General features: G+C 36.5%; 1 protein-coding gene and 1 long non-coding RNA gene across 7 annotated transcripts in view; one reads left to right on the top strand and one right to left on the bottom strand.

Annotated features, from left to right (window-relative positions):
• The window catches only part of nhsl3 (NHS like 3), a 69,081-nt gene that overhangs the window by 4,897 nt on the left and 47,107 nt on the right, over positions 1-17,077 (bottom strand). For 5 of the 6 annotated variants that reach the window (XM_079878914.1, XM_079878915.1, XM_079878913.1 and 2 more), the window contains 3 exons: positions 956-1,111; positions 782-822; positions 202-328 (listed from right to left, as the gene is read on the bottom strand). In XM_079878914.1, coding sequence (XP_079735040.1) covers positions 202-328; positions 782-822; positions 956-1,111 — 324 coding nt within the window. The remainder of the gene's footprint in view (positions 1-201; positions 329-781; positions 823-955; positions 1,112-17,077) is intronic. The other variant, XM_079878916.1, reaches the window with a different exon arrangement.
• Positions 2,159-7,080, top strand: LOC307163079. Its single transcript, XR_013822012.1, has 3 exons — positions 2,159-2,305; positions 3,571-3,637; positions 4,147-7,080. It is a non-coding gene; the product is annotated as an uncharacterized lncRNA (long non-coding RNA).

Raw genomic sequence — 17,077 nt, 5'->3', positions numbered from 1 at the left:
CAGTAAAAAAAAAAAAAACTTTAAAACTTTTTTCCACGTTTTCTCTGAACCTGTCTATCGCAGGATAGATCATAACTTAATTTTGACAAATGTATGGTTTTGTCTTTGTATTGCTATACCACACATTAGAGGAAAAAAGAGGTAGTATGTGTCACTAAGCATGGCTAATTTTAAGACCTTCTTAAAGTCAGCATTGCATACCTTGACGTGTAAGCACTGAATGCGAGGAGACTGCTGAGACAGTCGACACTGAATTGACAGAGTGCCCAGCAGTGCTGTCAGTCTCAAGTGATTCATCTCTTTCTTTTGAGCTTGTGTCTTCCTCTGGCTGTCAAGAAATGAAGGTCATTGTTAGAAAGCAATCCAATAAAATTTATTAAAAATATTTATACATTTATTATACAGTTTATACATATTTCTTTGCATATTAAAGAATGAATGATGTCATGTGCCTCTTCCATAAATAGGGTACAAAACCTTCTTTGCAAAAAAGAAAACTCTTGGTGATAATTCCCTCATAATTAACACTAAGGCTTCTTATCGTAAGAGGTTTGTTGGATTTAGGCCCCTGAAACTTAATTTTTTTTGTTAAAGTTTTATGATTGTGTCTTATGGTTTTCATTGTTATATACAGTTGAGAAGGTCAAGAGATTGGGATATACCAGAATTACCACTGTTGAGAGTTTAAAAACATTTTATTTGGTTAAATTTAGCTACTATTGTCTAACATCTAATAGATTTGACGACAGGATCATTATTTTTTTTTACGTCAGAGGCTTACCTCAGTCTGATCATCCTGAAAGTTCACCCCATTTTTGTGCTCTGCATGAAAAAAAGACTGAGTGAGGTGCATCAGAAAACACAGTTGTGCGTTAGAAGGCCAAAATGTGAGCAGTGGATCAAGGTTGTCATAGATCAGTATGTTTTGTGTTATTGATTTGAGCATGAGGCTCACCCTCCTGTTGTAGTATCTTCAGTCCCTCCTGGGCTTCTGTATGCAGGTCTTCCAGGTACTGTGGCCTGCTCCCTTCTATGAACACATTCTCCTGGTAGTGCTGGGAGGTTGTGTAATGCACAGTCAGCTTTCTTTGCTCATCCTGTTTTTGGCCTGCTAAAAATAGAAGGAAGGGGGAGGTATTGTTATTCACATAAAAATGGTTGCAGTCTTTCCCAAAAGATTCTCCAAAATCTGGGGCAGTTGTGGCCTAATGGTTAGAGAGTCAGACTGGTAACACGAACGTTGCAGGTTCGATTCTGGCAGGGAATGACTGTGGTGCCCTTGTGCAAGGAACCTAACCCCCAATTGCTCCCTGGGTTACCATACTTGGCATTCACATATCACAATTTTTTTTTTTTTTAAATGCAATATTAGATCATCAAATCATAGCCGGTCCATCAAAGTTTAAGGAGAGTTTAAAGGTGCATTGTGTAATATTTAGGAGGATCTGTTGACAGAAATACGATATAATATACATAACTATGTTTTCAGTGGTGTATAAAGACCTTGCATAACGAGCCATTATGTTTTTATTACCTTAGAATGAGCCATTTCGATCTACATACACCGCGGTTCCCCTTACATTGAAATGGCCATTTTACACCGCCATGTTTCTACAGTAGCCCTAAACGGACAAACTGCTCTACAGAGCGTGTTTCGTCACTATGTTGTTCTTCATGCAAAGATGCTTGCTAAAGTCAGCGAATAAAACACTGACACAATGATGAACAAGTAACAATAATATTCGCAATAACATTGTTTAACTGAATAATTAAGTAAATGTAATTTCTTAATTTATCTTTGTAAAAAAAAACGAATTGCTTAACTGGCTACTCTGCTGTCTCAGACGACGACATCTTTTCCTGCCGGCCACCGTAACTTCTGTTGGTTGCAATTCGCAACCTCACCGCTAGATGCCGCTAAAATTTGGTGCACACACTGCACCTTTAACGAAAGTTTAACTATTTCTTCCAGATCAAATCAAGATTGGAGAAGCATAAGCAGGACAGTTTTGCTAGAGGCTCAAGTCAACATCCACAAATATCCCCATCGATTATTATTTAATTCAGTATGAAATTTGAAACGTGACTGAATAAAGATTTCCACACCCCGTTTTGTGAATGAGGTTCAATGAAAGCCTGGAAATCTGGTTGTCAAATGATCTAACTCTGCCCATTCTTTTTCTATCCAGTAGCAACACCTGCTAATGCTGGCAGCTAATTCTATTCAGATTATTGACAGGCATTAGCGGCACACGTTGATAGATTTCCAACATGGCAATGGACTTCACACTCATGCTGTGACCAGGTAATCCCTTCTGATCTTTAATTCCTTCAAATACCAGATTACCCTTTGCTTCGCTGCCTCTGTTTAACATATGGCAGCACAAGGGCCTCTGCGTTCTAAGAAAGAAGTTGACTTTTTTTTCTTTCTTTAAATCGTCTAGCAATTTAATTCTGAAATTCCAGTCAAGTACTTGTTTATTACCCAACATGACCAAGCTTGGCTGTAATCTGAGGAATAATAATCTGTGATGAATCCTCCAAATAAGGGCAATGCACCTAAATTCTAAGAAATCATTCCACAGCAGTTGTTTTGGGTAGCAGATACTATATAATCTGGTTTGACCCAATGAGAACATTCAGACTAGAAAATGCAGTAGGGTGACCTAATGTTACCTCTTATTGGTATGTTTATTCCTAAAACATGCATTACTTTAGTTAATGAGTGACTTGCTCCGAGACTCACAGTTAACATTACAATAGGGAGAAACGGGACACTTGAGGGTGGCCTATCGTTGGACTGGGGCACTCTCAAAGGAACATTGAGAAGCCTCATACTTCATTGCGTACCTCCTGAGTGCTTTAAACCACTGGCCATGAGATAAGCTTTTTGATGTTTCAAAAGGCATTGCAAAATGAAGTTAATGGGAGTGTTTTAGGACAGGGACTTTCCCTTAAAAGAGATCTTCTTAGCCTCTTAGCCATTTATGCAGATTTCTAACTGTTCACTTGGTATCAACTTTTAAGCTTTTTGTATAGTACACCCCATGGGGGTTTCAGGTGTACTGGCACTGACTACAGACATTGTGATACAACAGAGTCGCAACGCACACTGGCAAGTGCGCTGTATGAGTCCATTTCACAAATGACTCCTTTTTAAAGTTAAAGGAATGTTACCATGTTCAATACAACTCGTTTTGTACTCAGTTTCCATTTCAAGTGGATTTCAGTTAAAACATTTTTGGGGGTAGCCTATGTTTTACAAATGAGAAATTTTTAGGAAGCTTCACTTGTATTAACATTTTTAAAATTTTGTTAATTTTAAGAGTAATAGATGAACATGAACAAACAATGTCCCCTAGTATAAAGGTATGGGTAAAAGCAAAAAGTGTGCATGCTAAAGAATGAACCGTAAGCGGCTATCGAACGTTACCTCAAGTATGAACGGCAAGATAATAAACATAACCTTATTCTCTTTTTACTCTGTAATAATGATCTCTATCTGTACGGGAATATTAGTATTATTGAGTCTGTAAATTGATGAGCATTTCATTGCACATTTTCCCTCAGTGTTCAGAAGCCACCTGTTTCATATATACAGAGAACCTTGCCTCCAACAACCACACTGTCAGGACAGGTATGAATCCACAACCGCAATATATTTTTGTTTTGATGCCTATTGTGCCATTTTAAACTTCTGTATGTCTGAACTTAATGTTGTAACAAGTACATGCATACAAAGAACAGCCTTTACCTTTTTAACATCTGTTAATTCTAGAAGTCTAAATACATACTAAAATAATAAACTTATAACATACTTCTAATAATACTTAAAAACTAAAATAATCTAGATTCACATGGAAGAGCAAACTGTATCTTGAGAACCAGGATAAATATTAATGTTTGAAGGTGAATTATCATTTATAAATTCTTGGATCTGTCAGAATTCTTGAATCTGTCTACTCACCCTTCTTCTTGAAGATTGACCACAGAGACCGAACGTTTTTACTTATAAAGACCACCATGTCTGTCTTAAGATTAAGGTCCAGGTAGAGATCATTGCAGTTTGAAAGTGTCTCTTACTTAAATGATTAGAGATAAACTCTTTCACCAAGCAGTATCATGACTAACTGTCCACTTCTGCAGACACGGACCAAGTGATGTCAACTAGATGTCTCCCGTGAAGGATAATCAGGTCCGACACAATGAGATCTACTGTTTGCCACCAATCCTCCAGCTGCCCTGATCTTTCCCACCCCTCTTCATCTGTCCTCCCCCTCGCCCCGGCTTTTGTCAACATCTTACTGTGTGGTGTCCCCAACGTGTTGGCTGTTTTCCTCCATTGTCCCGTACACCAACTGAACTTGGGATTTGCCTTGAAGGGGGAGCCTGGCTAATCTGCCACCCCTAATATCTGCTTGGAAACATGCCACACTAAGATCAGGGCATCTGCTTCACAATTTGACCCACAGTCAAAAAGGCATTTAGATTTGATTTATTCTTTTCTTTTCTTTTTAATTTTTTTTCCAAGTATACAGTGACTGTGTCTAAACCAAACACTCCATCTAAAGTGTTTTGGTGGGTATTATGATGGTTATTAAACTTTTTAAAGGAATAGTTTAATAAATAAAAAAAATTCTAACATTGTTCTAAACCTTTAAAGCACCAAAGGAGATGTTTTGAAGAAAGTTCATGCTATTCTTTCCCATACAATGTCATATTTTGACTTACTGCTGTCAAGCTCTAATTTATGAAAATATCATAAAGTGCGTGACTCAAGCACTATTTTCCAGGATTCCTGAAACCATACGATAGCCATCTGGTAAATATGTAGGCTTCCATTTTATGAAAGAGAACAGAGTTGAATTTTTTTTTAAACTATCAAAAATCATATGGGTTTAATGATAACATTTTCATTTTTTGGGTAAATATTTATATTTATAACAAATGACATTGTTTTTCTAGAGACCTTGTTGTATTTCTTACATTTTTAACTTTACGTAGCAGAAAAAAGACTAGTGGAATAGATTTAGAGGATATTGCTTTAGGCATTTATAGCAGGTGTCAGAATTAGTTCAGATTATTTCAGGTTTAGAGTAACATGAGCTACTATTTGTGTTTCATGTATCTCTTTAGGGGTGCAGCAGCGCTTTACCATTAAACAATTTTTTGTCCCATGTCCTCACTCGCTGCTCTAGCTTTGGCACTAGAATAGAGACTCAAGTGGAGTTGGCTGAGAATTATGGGCGTCACTTCAAACTGAAAAAGAAAGGTCACTATTTCGGCTGGAAAACTTTCACCACTTTTCCCTTCAATTCACTGAAACTTTTTTATGCTTGCTAAGGTAAACATTAATATTGGTCATAATTACAATTGAACAAACCTCTTGAATGCATGAATTGGTATCTAAACTTAGATGTTTGAGAGTTGTGCTATTATGTTTCTAAGCAATTACATTATATAAAAAAAAAAAATCCCATAGACTTTACTAATCTTTTTCTTTTTTCAGTCTGTCATTTAGATTGCACCCAGTCTACCAACTGCCTGTTGTCCAACACACAAAATCCCATTAATATTTATCAGGGAAGCCAAAAGACACCATCTGGCATATGGTGTGAAATGAGGGTTGAAGAGCATGCCTTTAAACCACCACCAGACCCTTGAGTTTCTTCACACTAAAGCTTTTGAGTCCCTAGAAAACAAATGACACTTAATGTATCCCTGAACTGAACACTCAGCTGACTTGGCTATTAGCAATCGTGTTTGTATGAATGCAATTAATTTGTAGTGATAGACCGTGTTTAGTATTATTTATATATTATTAGTATGTATTAATGTTTTGAAATAGCTTTTATTTTTATGTTTTCATTTTGTATTTTTCATATTTCTAATTCATTCATTTTAGTACTTCATCTTAAACTTATTTTTGGTTTGTTGCCAGGACAAAACTGTCAATCTTTTTTTCATAATCATATTTTGTATTGTTAAATATTTCCATTATATTTGTATTAGTCTTTATTTTAATAATGTAACATTATTGTTTGCAATGATTCTGAACATCTCTCCTTATGTTTCCTAAACATACCCAGATAATGCACAAAATTAAAACTGACAGACATGAGAGCCAAAACTATTTATATGTCACAACACAGCTGTTTGTTGCAACTCATAATACACATTTAAGTTGTTTTCCCGACTGCAGACGGATCAAGGAATATTTTTAGTTGAGAAATTGTTGTTGTGAGTTGCCCATAAAGCAAGTCACCTCATTCTCACAATCCTAAACTTTTCTCAACACTCTCGGATCACTGTCCTCATTTAAACCAAATATTTTTGTGTAAAGTATATAGGTACACAAGCATATATATCCGGAAGGTGCAAGTACGGGGAAACCACAATATGCTACATTTAGCTTTAAATATTTATTTCCACCACCCAATGAGACTTATAAACGTGGGATTGTGTTGCTTGGCCTGGGGCTTTCAAAGGAGGGCGTACTCTTTAACATTTGACTTAATCTGGGATGAAAACACCAATAGAAGGTTAATGTACCTTGCAGTAGTTTTAGTTTCCATTTTCTAGATTTTTCCTTTGACAGCTTTTGCTTTGTGTTTGTAAGTAGGCTTCAAACAAACATTCAACCAAATGCATGTTAGCTATGTGTAATCTTCCATAAAATGTGTACAAATGCCTAGAAATTATCATTCTTTGTCACAATTATACACCCACAGAATTAGCTTGATTTGTATCTGCTTGACTTTTGCCAACAAGTGCCTTATTTGTTGATTTATATTTATTGAATTCTATGCAACCCCTGCTGTAGTTGGTTGTTTAAGCATGACTAACAGAATCATGCCCCAGATATCAGACCCAAATGTCCTGTTCTGACAATGGGTTGCTTTCATACAACTGCCTCTGTGTTGTTTTCAAGGAATCTGACCAAACGACTATAGAAGATGATACTGGTGTGTTAGGGCGTCTTCTCAAAGTCTCAGAAGATGATGAGGGATTTTTCCTCAGCTCTGCTCCCCTCCCCTCCTGATCATCTGGTTAATTTTAGAGCGCCCTGCAGTGCACAACCTCAAGTCATTAATGCCAGGAAGCTAAAGACATGTTTATTTTCTTGGCTTTGATGGAGTTCTGTATCTATCAGTGTTTACAAGTCCCTTGAAGCATCTATAAATCTTCTGTACATAAAAAAACACGGTGCGAAGTAATACTCTCCCCCCTGCTTGAAAGCTTCATCAATACTAATAACAGTGAGGGGTTGAGAAGCATGCAGGGTTTATTCTGCAGGTGTCATGATGTTTTAAGATAGCTCTCATTCTTTCAGACACAGCCTTCCATATAGATGGAAGAAAATGAGATTCTCAAGGTGTATTTTCTTTAACTTTACAATGGCCACAAACATTTTATTGGACACTTAAGGCACACTTAAACAAATCAATATGTCACTGCATTATATACACAATAGCAAATCAAGCAGCTTTTGTTTTCAAGAAATACAGCACAAGTACAGTTTTCAAGCAAGACTTATGACTTTTTTATATATATATGAACATAGACAAAGAAGTTTAAAAGTACTTGGACACTTTGTGTTGGTACTTTTGGGCCATTTTATATTCAAAAATTCAAAACACTTGCACACAATCTCCACCCAAGCCTACACACTAGGCATGTCTTAATTGTGTGTATTATTGTGTCAAATGATTGTTTATATTTCTAATAAGATATGGTATATTTGATTTCAGGAAATCTATATCGCTCTTATCCTGTTATCTTATCCTAAACATCGTCAATCAAATTTTCAAGATGTAGATGTGTGCAAAAGATAGAGCCTCCAGTGACTAATGTTGTGTTAAAGGGATAGTTCACCCAAAAATGAAAATTCTGTCATCATTTACTCACCCTCAAGTTGTTTCAAACCTGTAAGAATTTCTTTTTTCTGCTGAACACAAAAGAAGATATTCTGAAAAATGTCTGTAACCAAACAGTTGATGGACCCCATTGACTTCCATAGTATTTTATTTTTTTCCTACTATGGAAGTCAATGGGGTCCATCAACTGTTTGGTTACAGACATTTTTCAAAATATCTTCTTTTGTGTTTAGCAGAAAAAAGAAATTCTTACAGGTTTGAAACAACTTGAGGGTGAGTAAATGATGACAGAATTTTCATTTTTGGGTGAACTATCCCTTTAATGTTGCTATAAAACATGTTACAGTAAAGCATTTACTGATTCAATATGTTGCATCCCATCTACTAAGATTCTACTATCATTTTGGTCACACAAGGTCGCATGGTGCTAACAAGTACAAATCCCGTGAAACACAAAGTCACGATAAAAGAGTTTGCAGAAGCAAGCTAAAATGGCATGGTTGCTTCAGCAAATGCGTTTTTATCTGACGTTTGCTTTGCTAACGCTATCGGTTAGGTTTAGGGTCGGGTGGAACGTAATTTTCTAACACGATAGTACGTTAATCTTTTAGTGCCACTCTTTCATTTTATGTCCGGACTGCCATTTACGTAAAACAGCCAACATAATAAAACGTTGCCAGATTCCCGATCTGTTTTGGATAAATCTGATATTTTAGTGCCACTCACTGGACATTTAACTTTGAAACCTGCAAGAGACAACATAATATTTTGAAGAAATGTTGCCACAGGCACGTTTATGGATTCAGTTATTTTACTTGTTAACAGAACCATATGAAACAGTGTACTTTCTCTCTCTCTCTCTCTCTCTCTCTCTCTCTCTCTCTCTCTCTCTCTCTGTGTGTGTGTGTGTGTGTGATATAAGACCCTGTGGTGCTTAAATGTTGAGGTGACATTAGATCATGCAAATAATAGCATCTATTGTTTCTTCTTAATCAATAGCAGTGTTTATGTGCTCATGCCTCTGTTATTTATATCCATTCTGGATCTCAATATGACTACTGTTCACAGTGCCTTTAAGAGGATGTGATATAAAATTAATTAAATAATAATATATACAGTATAAATTATATAATGTGTTGTGTGTTTATAGATAAAAACAGTTACTGTTACAGTTTTGTGGCCTTTAGTCCATGTCTGTTAGCTTTGATGCTATCTCTATGCTAATGCGATATATTTATAGTCTATCTTCATTGTTCATCTGCAATCTACCCATAAACACAGTCCTTTCTCTCGTCATCTCACCTTCTTTGACTTTTACCCAGTTTTTTAAGTCTAGTTTTTCCAGAGTTGTACTTGGAAGACTATTTGTCTGTTTTCAGAATCTGTTAGCAGAGCGTGACCCTGAGCAGACTCTTTCTCTCTCTTTATCACATCTGATCATTCATTAGTGACAACATCTCCGGGCAACAATTCGTTTTGACCAAAACAATGTCAATTACAATGTCACGACAAATACAGCACAAGATTATACTGCACAGATCATTGTGCGGCTGAATCTGGATCATTCACATAATGTATTTTTATCAAATCAAAAGTTCAGAACACATCCTCATAACATGATTTTTATGAAGCAATTTCAAAGTCTAGGAGTTGGGAATGCTGTGCAATTTAATCTAAGGTTTTGTGGTCAAAATTTCCAAGAAAGGCAAAGAAAGAGACATATAAAGTAACCCAAAAACATGTAAATATTATAGCGAATATCCTTCCACTGTGGTTAAATCAAACACATGCCGGATACAGCCATTCTGAAAGGGATTTGAGTTCAGTGGTATTTTTACTCTTTAACACCACAGAAGGCTGTTGTGGACAGCAATGAGTCCCGTCCAAGCCTCAAAGCTTAAGCTCTTGAGTTACTCGTATTCACATAAACTTTCTAACATAGACTGAGTTCCCTCTGATTTTCAATGCATTTAAATGTTTTGATGCTTTAATTATGTCCCGTCCTAACTTACGCATTGCTATTTTTGACCACAACTCACTATTAAAGCCAGTCATGTGAAAACAGTTGCTGTGCTCAATGGTAAAATATTTGCAATTGTATGCTCATGCTATCCATGCTCATGTTATTTGAAAGCCATGGATGCACGACCTGTGCATGATACTATGGATGAAACATGCTTTGTTCTTTCCATTATGTAATAATTACATTAATCAAACCGAGTTCAAAACGAAGTAAACCTGGAGAATGTCTCTATTTATGAGTGTTTCAAAGCAGTGTTTCCTCCAAATCAGTGTAAATGTCTGGTTCTTTTAGTAGGTTCTTTAACTCCTAAGACACAATTATGTAGTTTACTGTTACTAAGCCTGTAGGGCTTTTATGATACATTCATTACTTCCTTTCTGTGAACAGTTGTGTTATACTGCAGCTGCACAGGTTCTTACCCCAGGTTTCACAGCCATCATTTAACCTTTGACCCCACTGACAAAATGCAGACTTGTCATATCTTGCCGAAAGTATATTTCAAACTGAAGAATGTGTGAGTGGAGCTTGTTTAAGTAAACCAAGTCAAGATACCCTGGTGAAAAAGAAAACACTTTAGCTTACTTTTAAAAAGATTACATATTATTTACATAATTACATATTATGGAAATATTTATATGTATTTAGTGAGTGATGATTTCCACATCACTCAATAAATACACTGTGAAAATGTTATCAGCATTCCATTTGTCAGATATCATAATTCTTCCTAAAACAAGACAAACCCTGTTGAATATGGCCACACAAAGACACTATCCCTGGTTTTAAGATGTTGAAATGACTGCAAACAATAGCAGTGGAGGTTTTGTAATCAACGGTCACAGTCAATCCATTTTTTTCCTTCTCATTTCCGTTAAAATGAAAATATTGTTATCACTTACTCACCCTCATGTTGTTCCAAACCTGTATGAGTTTTCTCTGTTGAACACAACATAACAGTTGACGGTAGCCATTGATTTCCATTTTTTTTCCTACTATGGAAGTCAATACCGTCAACTATTTGATTTCCAACATTCTTCAAAATATATTATTTTGTGTTCAACAGAAAAAACTCATACAGGTTTGGAACAACTTGAGGGTGAGTAAATAATAACAAAATTTTCATTTTTGGGTGAACTATCCCTTTAAGCTGCTAACAAACTTGATTTAGTCACATGAATCAGAAGCTGTAAATCTGAGTTGTGTCTTGAGCCGTATAATTTGTTTGACGGGATGGCAGGCAAAGACGCCACCTGGATTACCGCTGACATGAACGACTGACTGAGACAACAGAAGAAGAACATCAGCATTTTAGTTGACTGAAGGTACTGCGAAGATCATCACAATTCAGAACGAAAACTGAATTATATCAGAAGGGCCTAGTAATGATTCAGACGTATTGACTTTATTAGTGAAATTAGAAAATAAGTAGAGTATCTGGAATCTGTCATATTAAGTATGTGCCCTGAAATCTTGTTAAGATTTCTGGGTACTGAGAATTGTCAGTCTGGTGACTCAACATCTTGGTGACTCAACTTTTTTTTATTTTTTTTTCTTGAGCAAAATTTGATTTTAAAAGAAGTTACAAATCAAACACAGTCACCTTATTGTGTGTGTGTGTGTGTGTGTGGCCCAGGTAAAATCAATGTAATGGGGACATGTCCCCACAGAGATGGTAATATTCAAAATCCTTGTCCTTGTGTAAGTGATGTTTTTTGAAAATGTAAAAATGCAGAAAGTTTTCTGTGATGGGTAGAGTTAGTGTTGGGGAATAGAATATATAGTTTGTACAGTATGAGGGTCATTATGTCTATGGAAAGTCCTCATAAAACATGAAAACCCAGTGTGTGTACGTGTGTGTGTGTTACTTTAACAAGCTCATAATGAAAAAGAGCAGTTCTGTCTATGCTAATGGACATGGTGTGATTCTGATAGAGAGCAGACACAGATGTTTTCTGAAAACAGACCCTACATGGTGTTATATAAGGACAAACGTTTTTGCTCCCAAAAATAAATTATTTTCATCATTATAATTTTCTTACTGGCATGTTGTTTACCAAGCCTGTATGACTTTCTTTGTTCATTAAAACACAAAAGAAAATGATTAGCAAAGTTAAAAGCTGTTTTACATAAAGCTGGCTTGTCACAATTGGTCACTTATTTCACTGAATGGAAATTAGCAGCATAATCATTCTTCGACATATCAACTTTTGTGTTCCTCAGGGAAAAAAAAGTCATACAGGTTTGGAATGACATAAGGATGAGTAAATGATGACAGAACCTTCATTTTCATCAAACTAACCATCAGACGAACATCAGCTAAATTCAACTCTAACCTTGTTAATTAACATGAGTGCAGGAAATGGTTATTCATGCAGTAAACGCAGTTGGAACTAATAATGCTGCTTGGACAAGCGAGGCTTCTGATGTTATATGATGCAGCAATCTCCCATACTGCTTTAATGATTTCCTCAACTTACCTTCTGCATTAGGATAAACGCATCATGAGTACTTTACAGCAATCTCACTGTAACACACAAGCTCTCCTCTCCTGAAACATGCAGCCACTGTGCCGCTATCACTGAAATATAATCCAGTCAACACAATCTGCTATCTATGGCCTTGAGAATTGCAGACATCAGACAGCTTTCAAGCCTGGTGATACGCCTACTATTTGCTAAAGAATATGTGAATATTTAAAACCATCCAATTAAAATCACCAAGGCAGAAATAGCAAAACAGAGTTTTAAGTTTTTGAGTGTTTATTTGAGTCTATTAAGATGAAGCAGGGTATTATAGCAAACGCGAGTGTGCTTTTTTACTGTTGACGTTCACAGGTAAGCAAACTAAGCGCTGGCTAGGCTAGAGAAAACTGCAGACTTCAGCACAATGACCTACTTCATTAACAGAACTAGCATGAAAGCACTAGCAAGACTGATGACATTGTGTCTTAGCATCAAGTGAAAAGCTGTGGTCCATTCCATTTTGAGGACTCACAATAGTGTTGATTGATGAAGATGTTGGGTCACAATATACATTGCAATGTTCATTTTACTGTGCATTTCACATTTGTAATGCTAAAGTCACACAGGTTTGGAACAACATGATGGAGAGTAAATGATGACAGAATCTTTATTTTTGAGTGGACATTCCTTTTAAAGGCAGGTTTTCAGTGTAAAAAATACTTTTATCCCAGCTCCCATATTATTTGTTTGGTGAAAAGCGAAAAAGTGTCTGTCAAGAAGGGTTTGGTGTTGTCTCCTTGCTGCTAATCATGGAGGAAATGGCCGCACCAGGCCACATTACATTCAGACACAATGGCTTTATATTGGGCCCTTTTCTATTCTGCCTGCTACCTGTTAGATGTGAGCTAAAAACACAAACCCCTTTTAAAATATCTTGAAACAACCATTTTAGTTCAGAAAACAGGTCGACATTGGGAGGGATTCTTGAAGAAGCGTTTGGCGGGTTCTTTCATTTGCAGCTCCAAATAATAAAGGGAATTCTCTGCTCTATGTGGTCTGTGGAACACTGAGAACAAATCCAATTATGAGGTCACTGGTGTATTGGGATTAATTATGCTCAAGAGTCTTATTAAAATAAACATTCAAAATGTTACCAATTTTTATTCTCTGTATGAAAGAATTTCTCTCCACTGACACAGATTATCCTGCTGTTCTGTAACTCTCTTTGGCACTGGGCTTGATTGAAGCACTTTTAACAGAAACTTCAAAGGAGGAAGGATGTGCACGCTCCCTACGCTAGTCACAGAATTCAAAGGGATTAGTCGGAGTGCTGCTCGTGGGATAATGAAAAATGGAATATCTTGGGCACCACAGCCAGTCGCAATGGAATTATTAATTACTGCACCCAACCTCTGAAACGAGTTCTAGAGTTTAGATTCTCACCATGTTTTGTCTTAAACACGTGGGAAGTTTGAACACAAATAGTATAAACCTGCTGGGATTTTTCAAGAATTTTTGATTACACAATTGCGTCTGGAGAAAGAGGATTTGAAGGCAGCATTATGCACAGATAGAGGAAACCAGCTTTGGTGGTCTGTCAAAATATTCAGAAGTGGAGATTTCATCCTTGTTATTTAATGTGACTTATTAGAGGAAGAAGTAATTTAAGATATCTGAATGAATGGGTGGCTTTGTTACTGTGTAGTTAAGTTTGAATACTTAAGCAATCTTCATTAGTTTGTAATATTTGTCTTATCTAGTTCAAATGGAATTGAAAGATTCTGCATATATGTGGAAAATCAAGGTCAAGCAACACTTGATGTGATTTGTATTCTTTTTTGTATTACAAAGGCCTGTGAGAATTGTCTTGCTAAGGAAAGTCTTATTGTGAGCTGATATATCTACATGGGAACCATCAACTGCGGATCTTAATAACTCACTCAGAGTGATAATCAATTTTATGCCCCATTACCCACCATGCTTTGATGCCATCCTACAGTGCATTTGGCACTCTGGGATCACTGCTGATGACAGGGAGTATTTCTACTATGTTTATATGTGTTTATACGTACACTTATAATCTCTGACTCCCATGCAGGCATTCACATTCACATTGAAACATTAGAAATGAAAGCTGTTATATACTGTATCTTGCATTATTGACTTTACCTTTGATATAAGTTTACAGTAGTTTTTACAGTGCAAGTTATAGACATGTTTGTGTGTTTATGCATTTTTAGCTTCGATTTAAACTGTTAGTGTCCATTTGCTGCTATAAATTCAAGGCAGCATGCTTGCAAATTAGTTTGCAGCAACAAAAAAAAAATAGTCACACACACGCATAGTCACACATCTTATGACTCGTCCTGCATATTGTGTAAGCATCGCAAGTTATTAAAGGAGTATGACGCAAACTCTTTTCAAACCTGTTTTGACTGCTAAAATGAGATTAAAAATGAGGTTGTGTGTGGAAAATCCCACACTGGGTCCTGATGAATGCTTAGTTTGGACCACACACACAGAGTTTCTACTAAACAACAGGCTGACATCACTGCCAGAGAGGATTTCACTCAAAACAAAAGCACACCCATTCTCTTTTCTTCTTCAACTGTAATTCTGTTAGGGACTGAGATGCTTTCTTCCCTCTTTAGAGGTTACTGAAGGCCAGCATGTGGTTCTTCTTGTTCAGAATGTTCAGTTTTCTGATATGATAGGGACAGCGAGACATTTGATCAGTGAACAAGGACACAAAATCTCAAAAACAAAGTTTCTCACCCTCTTCTCCTTTTTTCCTTCAGTGTCAGTAGTATATGAATATTTTATAGAAGTGATGCAAATTAAAGGGGATGTGTGTCATTTCAGTTTATATTTCAACCTATGAGTGGCTTACGGTGTTCATTCTCAGTTATTACATTTTTGAGTCATTGTATTGTTTATATTGTTTTTTTTTCCTCAGCTAACAATTTTGTGTTGTAAAAAGTTATGAAAATGTTGCTTATAAAAAGTTCAGGGAACATAAAAAATGGTCATCTAAAATAATATCAATAATAATACTAATGATTTAAGGATTTTTTGTTTTGCCCTTTACCCTTGGTTGTTTGAATGTTAGATCAGAAAATGTTAAAAGAACATTTAATATGTTAATTTTCTCATTATGCAAATTAAGCACTAAAAAAATGGGTAGGGTTTTCTCAATTTTCACTCAGAAATTGCAAGTAAATTTCACTAATAATTACAAAGAACAGCAAGTAACACTGAATTAAACATGACATTTTTAGAGGGGGAGGCTGAAATAGTATTTTTTTTGTAGATCATCGTAATCTTTGTTTGGTAACACTTTATTTCAATAGTCCACTTTAGACATTCTAGACGTTCTCACATTAAACTCTAGATGGTGCAGGCTGATAGGTCCTTAACTCAATCCACCTGTAATCACATCATTCTCTATAGGGCACAGTTGATTGGTTCCTGTTGTATCAGTAGCCAATGAGCTCGCTGCTCAATAGGGCTGTCACTTTTTATTCGATATTCGAATATGCATTCGAACATGGCGTGAAATATCCGAAACCGAACTATAAATAAACTATTCGGTTTTTAAAGTGCCATGTTTTGCGCATTTTTTACAGTCTATGATTAGACCGTTTGCTTTTTATTTTATTGTTTGCCATCTCATCCAGTAGCGGCCGCTCTAAACGTATTGTAGCGTAGGCCCATGACCAAATCAAGCGAATAATAGCAGCCAATAGCCAGCTTGTTTTGAAAATGGAAGATAAAGACAAGACAAAAGAGTCCGCGCTGTAATTCCTGCCTATTACACACACACACACACACACACACACACACGACCCACAGAAAAGACGCGCGTCAGTATCGAGTTCTCTTTCGGGCTTGAACAAACCATAACACACAAATTATGCCAAATGTCCGTTTTGTCGAGTGTCCTCATAAGAGCAGTCTTAAATTATTTAAATAAAGTCTTAAATGAACGTAGAGATGTGCGAAAATGCGACGCGTGTCAGATCGCGTCTCTGTCCGCAGCGGCTGGTCTTAAAGTGTCATTAATGTTAATCAAATAACAAAGGTAAGAGAACATTACTCACTTAGACCCGGCGCCAGGAGGATTATTATACCGGTAGCCTAATCATGAATGCACTCCCTATCTTTTAACACATCTCCGGCGAACGGCTTTTTCACGCAAAAGAAAAACTCTTCATGAAGCGCAGTGAAATTCAGCGACCATGTGGCGTTTCCTGATGGATCGAGGTTGTTCGTTAACTTCATTTTACATTTTACTCGTAGATATTCGAATATATTCGAATACATTTCTTGATATTCGATATCCGTTCGAATTTGATTTCTCTCAAAAGTGACAGCCCTACTGCTCAACCTTCAAATACTTGGTCATCATGTACTGTAGCAGTTGCAGCAAGCTTTCAGAAACCCTCCACCTTCCCCAGCTCCACCTGCATAGATCTGCTACGTATAATTCGCGTACGCTATATTATACAGGTTTTACTTGCTCACAGCAGCATTTTGTGTATGTATTGGCAGTAGCAAGTCCCGTATTTGCTCTACAATAGCAGCAGCAATAACCAACAGCAGCAGCAGAATAGTAGATCTATTCCACCAAGACAAAACATATCAACATTGTCATATCCATTACAATACCAAACACTCATTGTAGTTGACTGCATGTCAGCATTCATCAGAGTATT

The sequence above is a fragment of the Squalius cephalus genome (genome assembly GCF_949319135.1).
Source record: "Squalius cephalus genome assembly, chromosome: 8".
Lineage (NCBI taxonomy): Eukaryota > Metazoa > Chordata > Actinopteri > Cypriniformes > Leuciscidae > Squalius > Squalius cephalus.
This window is presented reverse-complemented; position numbering and strand designations above follow the sequence as displayed.